General features: G+C 35.4%; 2 protein-coding genes across 2 annotated transcripts in view; both read left to right on the top strand.

Annotated features, from left to right (window-relative positions):
* The window catches only part of LOC106109939, a 4,103-nt gene extending 2,094 nt beyond the window's left edge, over positions 1-2,009 (top strand). The window contains exons 3-6 of the mRNA XM_013291596.1: positions 7-11; positions 206-235; positions 511-620; positions 1,805-2,009. Of these exons, the coding sequence (XP_013147050.1) occupies positions 7-11; positions 206-235; positions 511-620; positions 1,805-2,009 (350 nt within the window). The remainder of the gene's footprint in view (positions 1-6; positions 12-205; positions 236-510; positions 621-1,804) is intronic.
* Positions 2,010-4,218: 2,209 nt separating this feature from the next.
* LOC106109990 (nose resistant to fluoxetine protein 6-like) overlaps positions 4,219-9,469 on the top strand; it is a 13,260-nt gene continuing 8,009 nt past the window's right edge. The window contains exons 1-7 of the mRNA XM_013291660.1: positions 4,219-4,298; positions 4,629-4,814; positions 5,355-5,569; positions 6,286-6,497; positions 7,177-7,259; positions 7,745-7,923; positions 8,565-8,713. Coding sequence (XP_013147114.1) covers positions 4,262-4,298; positions 4,629-4,814; positions 5,355-5,569; positions 6,286-6,497; positions 7,177-7,259; positions 7,745-7,923; positions 8,565-8,713 — 1,061 coding nt within the window. The 5' untranslated portion in view covers positions 4,219-4,261. The remainder of the gene's footprint in view (positions 4,299-4,628; positions 4,815-5,354; positions 5,570-6,285; positions 6,498-7,176; positions 7,260-7,744; positions 7,924-8,564; positions 8,714-9,469) is intronic.

The following is a 9,469-nucleotide window of genomic DNA, read 5'->3' as shown; positions in this document are numbered from 1 at the left end:
GTGCAGGACACGCCCCCAGTAATACCACGACCACACAGAAGACAGGCGTGAAATGGAAGCAATTCCGTGTTTCGACTGATGAGTGTGGTGCCGGATACCTAATTTAAGTCCCTTTCTCTTTCCCACCCTTTTCTTATAAGGAGAGGATGGGAAGGGAAGTGGATTTCATGGAGGAGGAGATACATAGGAAGGGGAAATATCCTCTTTATGTGCATCTCCTCCTCTGTCGGATAGGGTAGGTAACGCATTTGCAATTGCGGATGTCTATGGGCAGCGGTCGCTTCGCTATTTTGGCGGATACAGGTGGCCGCTTGCTCGTTTGCCACCTTTTGTTATAAAAAAAACATACATAAAAAAAAACAACTTAACTGTAAATGTACTTTTGTTCTTACTTTGAATAGATTTTAACAAGTGTCGAAAAGTTAAAGACTAGGTCATATCAGATTATACTCCTAATATTCGGTCATCAATTTACAAAGATTTTTGTATTTATCATTTCCTTTTTTTCAGATACAAGATTCGTGCGGAATAGTCGTTATATCTAGTATAGCGAGTTTGTACATGACTCTATTCATAGAATCACCTTTGAACAATTTAGTTGGACTTGTGATTGAAACCAAGTAAGTAGAATCTTGCTAATATTATAAATGCGAATGTTTAGATGGATGTTTGTTAGAGTTTGCAGCTTAAACTGCTAAATCTCGATGAAATTTGCCTTAGATGTAGAGGATAGTCTGAAAGAACACATATTACTCACTTTTGTTTTTTTTAATTCCACGCCGGCTAAGTCGCGGGTGAAAATTAGTGTTGTAATAATTTTAAAAAGAGATGGACTGAAAGGTGATATAATCGAGAAGAGAACGACTGAGATGATAGAAGGTAAATTTACCTGGAGGACATAATCCTGGTGTGATGAGGCTAAGGCGAAGGACTTGAAGATGATGAATCAGTTATTATTTATTTATATACAAAAATCTCAATAACTTAAGGGCTCGGAACCTACACTTAGGGTTGACTTCACACATATCTTTGAATTGCTTCCCCGATATCTGCATCACGATGTTTTCCTTCACTGTAAAAACCTCGGGTAAATTATCATCATCATCACCAGCTCACTATACGTCATCACCGAGGGGCTCGGAGCCTACCCTAAGTAAGGGTGACTAGGACATAGTCAACCACGCTGGCCCACTGCGGGTTGGTTGACTTCACACATATCTTTGAATTTCTTCGCCGATATGTGCAGGTTGCATCTCGATGTTTTCCTTCACCGTAAGAACGTCGGCTAAATTATGTACATATGAAAATTCGAAAATCACTGGTTCAGCAGGATTCGAACCTAAGACCTGTAGATTACAAATCCAGTGCTTAAACCCACACCGAACCTCAAATATTAGTAGATTTTTGTTAATTTACAAATATATATTTTTCCAACTAAGTTCTAGACTTGTGCTAGGACATAGTTAAAAAAAATCCCTTATTGATCTAAAACAGTTTAGTACAGTTAGTGGGACTCTGTCTCCTAAGCTAGTGATAACTGTGTTTCAGGCAGCGTCTTCTTTTAATGATTGTCTTGAGGAATTTAAAATACATTGTTACAAAATAAGATTAGAGAGTTATACATAAAAAAAAAATTGTTATAAGCTACTTGGTGTATTGTGTGTTTGTGTGTGTGAACGTGTGCATGCGTGTGTGTGTATGTATGTAAGTGTTTGTTTTTGTAAAGATATGTACATATTTATGTCATGTTTTAACTACTTTAGTTACTAGTTAATAATGAAATAAATAGAATTATCTATTCCAGACCATCTACACCTAAAACTATAGAAAAAAGTGAAACAGCAGTCAAAAGTGATTCCTTCAAAGAAAGTATTGACGAAGTTAGATTCGTGTCTATGAATGACTTACAAAAAGATAATAGAGATATAAAAAATGGCATAGATAATAACGCTTATATAGATCCTAATGAAGAAAAAAGAAATAAAGACGTTTGGAGACAAGATTTTTAAATAATAAATTAAAAAGAACAGGAATGTGATAAATAATCTACAAGTTTGTCTGTTAACCGCGACTTTGCCCGCGAGAAATTAAAAAATATAGCCTATGTTACTGATAACATAGCTTTTTAATGGTGAAAGAATTTTTGAAATCATTTGAGTAGTTTTTGGGTTATTTCAATACATACAAAAATACAAATAATATGTATATAAGCGGAAATAACTTAACGAACGGTTAAAGTAAATTAATATAATAAAGTGATAAAGTTAAGGAATCCGCATTTAGATACTAACAGTCCCATGTGACTTCGTTCGCTTCGTTATTTTACTTCTTAACTACAAATACGAAAGTTACATGTTTGTTAGAATTCAGCTTTAACTGCTGAAATCTCGACAATTGTCATAAATGTAGAGGATAGTTTGGAACTCAGGCTACTAACTTTTGCTTTTTATACGCACGGAGTCGCAGGCGAAAGCTAGTTTAAAATAAATTACTTGATATTCCACACAATAATCTTTTTCTGTGTCAAATTTCGTCTAGATATCTTAACGCATTTTGGATGTTACATGTTTGTGATTCAAAATGGCGGGTGTACCATAGCTTAAGGCGCTGTTATCGTGACAATTTGCGTTATTGGGGGGAAGAAGTAGGCGCGCGCAAACAATGAGCGGGGTGCACCGCACGGTTAGATCGCGTGAGTCGAGTCTCGTCGGTCGTCGGCCGTGTCCTTTACTATTTTTTGGTAAATGGCATATTTCATTCATACCTTTATTTGTGCGATGTACTATATAGTACATTTTAGGTACATATTTTTTGTAAGTATAATTTTTTTTTTCTCTTTATTTTTTAAAGGGACTTTTGTTCCTTAAAACATGTCAGTCCCATATCTTAAACTAATTACCGAAACCATACAATTATAAACAAACACAATACAAAACAAGAAAATGAAAAAAAAAAAACAAAAATAGTTTTAACAAATTGCTATAAGGCCCTTAACACCATGTAGCGGAATTCGTCTGCTAGGTCCGTCAGTGGCTCGGCCAAAGCAGACAGAAATCCACCAACATGGTGTCTTAGAAGTTTGTGCCTCTTAAATAGTGCGTCTCTCTCACTCCTGTTCAGGACACACTCCGACAATAAGTGTTGTATGTCCTTAACAACTCCGCAAAAGTATAATTTAATTCCATATGGTACACCTGCGGTCACTGATCCCTAAATAAATGTACTAACGTCTTTTGTATTAGCAAAAACATTGTTTTCATTGTTATAGAAATAAATATTTATTAAAAATTTATTAGTTTCATTTTAACTTGTTCCTCGCGTCCTTTTCCTCTAAGAATTTAAAAAATAAGTATTTCAAATACTCTATTTACAAGGTATATGAACACATATACATAGTTTTATTTTTCTGTATAAATAACGGGCCCTTAAGCCCATAAAATCATTTGATAAATAGGTTATATTACCTCAAATGCAATTACAATATCTTAAGGTAGACATTTTGCATTTATATGCAAATCTACTTTTTACAAAGGCAGGTATTTAGAATACAAATCGGTTGTAATGTTGCAGTTTCGTTGTATTTTTGGAATAAATAAGTTGACAATGATAATTAGAGCGCGCCTTTGACTAAACTATCGCACAAATTTTTAGTCGCTTTGATACCCTTCAGATTATATGGAGGTTCATCAGATCATCATCAGCTCACTACGTCCCCACCGAGGGGCTCGGAGCCTACCCTAAAGTTAGGGTGACTAGGCCATAGTCAACCACGCTGGCCAAGTGCGGGTTGGTTGACTTCACACATATCTTTGAATTTCTTCGCCGATATGTGCAGGCATCACGATGCTTTCCTTCACCGTAAAAACGCTGGGTAAATTATGTACATAAGAAAATTCGAAAAATCAAAAATCACATTGGTACGGCGGGATTCGAACCCAAGACCTGTAGATTACAAGTCAAGTGCTTAAACCACTGAGCCAACGACGCTGGACGACGATGGAGGTTACACTACTTGATCTTAGTTGTGCTAAAAAAGTTGAGTTGGCAGCGAAACAATCGACAATCGCACAATAGTTGTGCGATAGTTTAGTCAAAGATGGGCACCCGATCTTAAGGTATGTTTAATTTTGGATGCAGTCCACAAACACAAATGCATGTGTATTTTTATACCTTTTGAATAATAAAAGCAAAACACAAAGTACATCTGCGACCAGTATACGAGTGTCGTGTCTGTGTTAAGACTTGTTCTATGTTATAAGTAATGAATTTATTTTTATTCGTATTATTTTTTTTCATAAGTAAGTGTTTTCTGAAGTCACGAAATTGTAATTAAAGTGTAGTTAAATATAAGCTACTAACTAGCTAACAGTGCTCGTGACTTCGCAGGCGTGAAATTAAAATTATTTAAAAATAAAGCCTATGTTACTCCCAGATGCCTTTCAAATGGTGAAAGAATTTATGTATTCGGTCCAGTAGTTTATACGTGAATCGAATACATACAAAAATTAAAATTTATTTGCAAATCCTTCCTCTATATAATATTAGTATAGATTTATTTACATATACGGTCAAAGAATTAAATTTAAATAACAAAGCATTTAACTAAATACGTAAAACCAATTCTACAGATCATGGTGCGTCCAAACAAACATTTAATGGTGTTGAAAAAATCACAAAAAGAAACTACGAGTGTATAGACATACTGACAGAAGATATAAAAACCCACCATTGGCCAAAAGATGAAAAACCATGTTTGGATCAAATTCTTAAAACAATTATTAATATTAAGAATTCTACACTTTGGGCAACATGGAGTGAGTATTATTTCAATAATTTAGCGTAAACAAAACAAATACTCTCTTACGATGCTATTGATGACAACGCCATCTATATTTTTTAACATCAACCTCTGCTCTGTACTAAAATATTAACTGCAGTGTCTGATTATTATCATCCGCGACTACGCAGGTTGTGCATAAAAAAATAAAAGTGAGTTGCCTATGTGTTCTTCCAGACTATCCTCCACGTATATGCCAAATTTCATGGAGATCCGTTCAGCCGTTTAGGCTACAAACTCTAAAAAAGTTCCTTCTATCTAACCTTCAGATCATACTAATATTATAAATGTGAAAGTTTAGATGGATGGATGTTTGTTAGAGTTTTTAGCCTAAACGGCTGAACGGATTTCGATGAAATTTGGTATAGATGTATAGGATAGTCTGGAAGAACACATAGGCTACTTACTTTTGTTTTTTTTTTAATTCCACGCGGAAGAAGTCGCGAGCGAAAGCTAGTCTATAATATTAGTAAAACAATATGCGTCAATTTGTAGTATATTATTCCATGTTCAACAGTATGGGACAGCAATCAATTACCAGTCGGTCAACTGATGGGTTCAAAACACCATCTAGGGAACTACGATCAGTGTATTACTGAACAAATTGGCAGCTCCTCCCCACCGTTTCGTACGAAATATTGTTTGACGGATATCGTACTCCTGTCTGATAAGGAACTGAAAGTTTTGCCACAGAATATTGACCCTTACGGTCGAACGGAAGAGTATATAAACGTAAGCATCATTCAATTTTAGAAAATTTGCATGTTTCTGATACTATGGTATGTACAAAGGAATTTCTCCTTAAGATCTGAAATGTTTCTTGGGTAAAACGCATTTGCAATTGCAAATGCTGTGTCGATGGGGACGTTTTAGATTTCAGCTGTTTGCAAATTATTGTAGCTTCAATAAGTATTTTGGCAAAGATAGTTACCCCTAACTCAGGATAGGCTCTGAGTCTCTTAGTGGGAAGTGATAGTGAGCTTATGCTGATGATGATGATAATAGTGATGATGACGATGATGATGATGATGATAATGTTTTTTTTATAAGATAAGGTGGCAAACGAGCAAGCGGCCACTAGAATCCGCCAAAATGGCGAGGCGACCGCTGCCCGTAGACATCCACAATTGCAGATGCGTTGCCTACCCTTATAAGACGGAGGAGGAGACGCAAATAAAGAGGATATTTCCCCCTCCTATGCATATCGGCCAACGTCAAATCCACTTCCCCTTCCCAACCTTTCCTTATAAGAAAAGATAGTAAAGAGAAAGGGACTTAAATTAGGCCTACAGCACCACACTCATCAGACGAAACACGGAATTGCTCCCATATGACGCCTGTCTTCTGTCATGTCGTGGTATTACACCGGGCGTGCCGGCCCTGCAGTGCTAAGATGTTAAAGCAGGCATTACCATTTTTAGATTATAATGTGATACCTCTGTTAACAGACGAAAACAGAATGGAATCAACATTTCAACGTAATAACATGGGGTGTATGTGTGCCGGAAACCTGTCAAAAGGAATCCGTGAAGAAAATTTTAAGAACAGTATTAGGACAGAGTTATTTAGGAAGACTGAAATTACAATACGACATTAAAATGGAAAATTGTGAACTAGCAGGAGAAGCGAAGAGCCATATTGATGGATTTAATATTACTATGTGAGTTATTATTTAAAATAGAAGTAGAGTGGAATGAGATACGAGGTATGATTGAGATGTACAGAATAGTTCTGTGACACCATCTAGGGCAAAAGCGTAGGAAGAATGTATCTAAATAAACTGTATTAACATACAGTTCTTTAACAAGACCTAACTAAAAGCAAACAACACATATTTTTTTAAATGTAAGAGTTAAAAAATTAAGTTATTTTGGAACATTTTTCTATTTACTTCATAAAATACATATAAGCTATTTTGCTTCTTACTAATAATTATACATAATATATAAATCATACTAATATTATAAATGCGAAAGTTTAGTTGGATCGATGAATGTTTGTTAGAGTTTGTAGCATAAAGGACTGAAAGAATTTGGAGGAAATTTGGTATAGATATAGAGGTTAGTCTGGACGAACACATAGGTTACTCACTTTTTTTTAATTCCACGCGGACGGAGTCGCGGACGAAAGCTATTACTATTATAAATACGAAAATCTAGATGGATGGATGTTTGTTAGGAGATATCTCTTAAACCGCTGAACGGATCTCGATGAAACGCACAGATGTAGAACACAGTCTGGAAGAACATAGGCTATAAATTAAGTTTTTCTTATAATTCCACACTGTTGGAGTCGCGGGTGACAGCTTGTATTTAATGGGCGTATCTTCCACATTTCAGGGTTGCAGCATTCATCATGATAGGAGTGGTTCTTTCGTGTACAAAATACATATCCGAGCACCAGAGAGTAAATTCTACACTAAGTAAGTATTATAGACTTTTGAAAGGAAACCGAAAGTTGTTTTTTGACAGACTTCCCAAAAGAAGGAGGTACTCAATTCGTCTGTACGTTTTTTTTAATATAATCACGAGTTCTTTAATCGTAGAGCCCGCAAACTTCTGCACCAAAATTCTGCTTAACATCACTATGCAATACTCTGTGCTAAACGCCGTGGCTACGACCACACCCGAAAGTAAGCCTAAACTCTCTTCTCCTTTCCATCCTTTTCTTCTAAGGAAAGGATGGGAAGGGAGAGTGGATTTTACAGAGGATCTTCTCTGAAACAGAAAGGAGAAATATCCTTTTTATGTGCGTTCCACTGTCGACTAGATGTAGGCATGTAAACGCAGTCGATTAGCAACGGTCACTTCGTTATTCTGGCGAATTCAATTATTCAAAGAAAGATACAGAGAGGATGTTTATTTAATTTTGACTTTGGATTTTCGAAATGTTTTTAAACATTTTCAGATAACATCATCAAATGTTTCTGTATCAAGAGGAACAGTACCAATTTCTTAGCAAGACCAAAGAATGACATCAAAGTATTGAACGGTATGAGGTTCATGTCATCCTGTGCTATTGTACTGGCACACTCTATTATGACATGTATGTTGTTTAGTTCTGGAAACACGTTGGATTTTGAAAAGGTACTTAATTATTTTCTATGTAGAAATCTTTTCCTGCCTTGATTTTATGGACAACTCTTGTAGATGTTTTAACTAAATTTAGAAATAGCTCGCTGTTGCTCGTGAATTCGTTCACGTGAAATTCGAAAAATAATATAAAAAACATAGCCATATGTTACTCACAGATAAATTCCCTTTCTAACAGTAAAAGAATTTTTAAAATCGGCCCAGTAGTTTTTGAGTTATTTCAATATATACAAAAATACAAATCTTTCCTCTTTATAATATTGAGTAAAGATATATCTCGTGTATTTTTAAAATATGGCATTTATGGAAAAGGGAAATAGATTACGATGTGCGATGTGTCTACTTTTATCTAAACATATTTTCCTCTATCTTTAGTGAGTATTGGTTAAGTATTCTGCAAACCAGTTCAATACCAAACCAGTACGACTTAGGGTCCATCAAGAAGCGAGCCTACAATTTCTCCAAAGGCCGGCAACGCATCTGTAGTGTAGTTCCTCTGGTGTTGCGGATGTCGGCGACGTTGACCACCTCTGTATTTCCGCCGCTCGTTTGTCCTCTTCTCTTATAAAAAAGTAGTACAGAAACTTCTTGAAGTAATTGACCGTGACATTAATTGTTATTAATATAATTTTCAGTACCTCAACAGCTATGGTAAATTTATATTGAACCTGGTCATCGTTGTTGACACGTTTTTCTTGATGTCCGGACTCTTATTCATCAGGAGCATCAAAGCTAACAGTACGCTATGGGATCTTCTGAAAATGCTCATCAAAAGATATTTTAGGTGAGTACAGAAATCATAATAATAATTAGTAGTAGTGGTACTAGTAGTATTGTTTAAAATATAAAATATAATTATCAACAGTAAATTTAATAAATAATCTATACTTCTATACTATTATAATAAAGCGTAAACACACACATCTTTGTTGCCTAAGATGTCAGCAATTACAGCATATTTTTGAATAATTATTTTTTTAATAAAAAGCCCTAAACTTACGTCACCCTTTAGGCTATATATTTTCACGCCATTAAACTTAGGGAGTAAATATTTTGGTTAAAACCCTAATGTGGGAAAGAGACCAAAAGTTTCTGCCAACATCAAGAAAGTAAGTTTGCCAAGGTTTGTCATGTCATGCCATTTTGACATTTGCTATTGATAATTTGACAAATGTCAACAATAAGATAAGATTTTCATAATTTCATGCGGATGAAGCCGCACGGGAACAGCTAGTAATCTATAAATACCAACAATAGACAAAATAGAATTGTGTGACGCCTGTGGCAACACCAGCTTCCGGGCGACACTTACTTAACGGAGCAAAAACTGCGGACGGCCGTCCGCCGTTAATCCAAAGCCCATTTGTACGAAATCGTCCCCATTCCACAAATTAATCCAAAATAACAAAAATCCAAAACAAGTATTATTAGTATTATTGGGTGGTGTTATTTATGAATTTAAGTATGTTATTTATTATTTTTGACCGACTTCCCAAAAGAAGGAGGTATTCAATTCGTCGGTATATTTTTTTTTTTTTTT

Source organism: Papilio polytes, unplaced genomic scaffold (assembly GCF_000836215.1).
Source record: "Papilio polytes unplaced genomic scaffold, Ppol_1.0 DF820956.1, whole genome shotgun sequence".
NCBI lineage: Eukaryota > Metazoa > Arthropoda > Insecta > Lepidoptera > Papilionidae > Papilio > Papilio polytes.
Note: the sequence above shows the minus strand (reverse complement) of the source record. Positions and strands in the feature narration are given on the sequence as shown.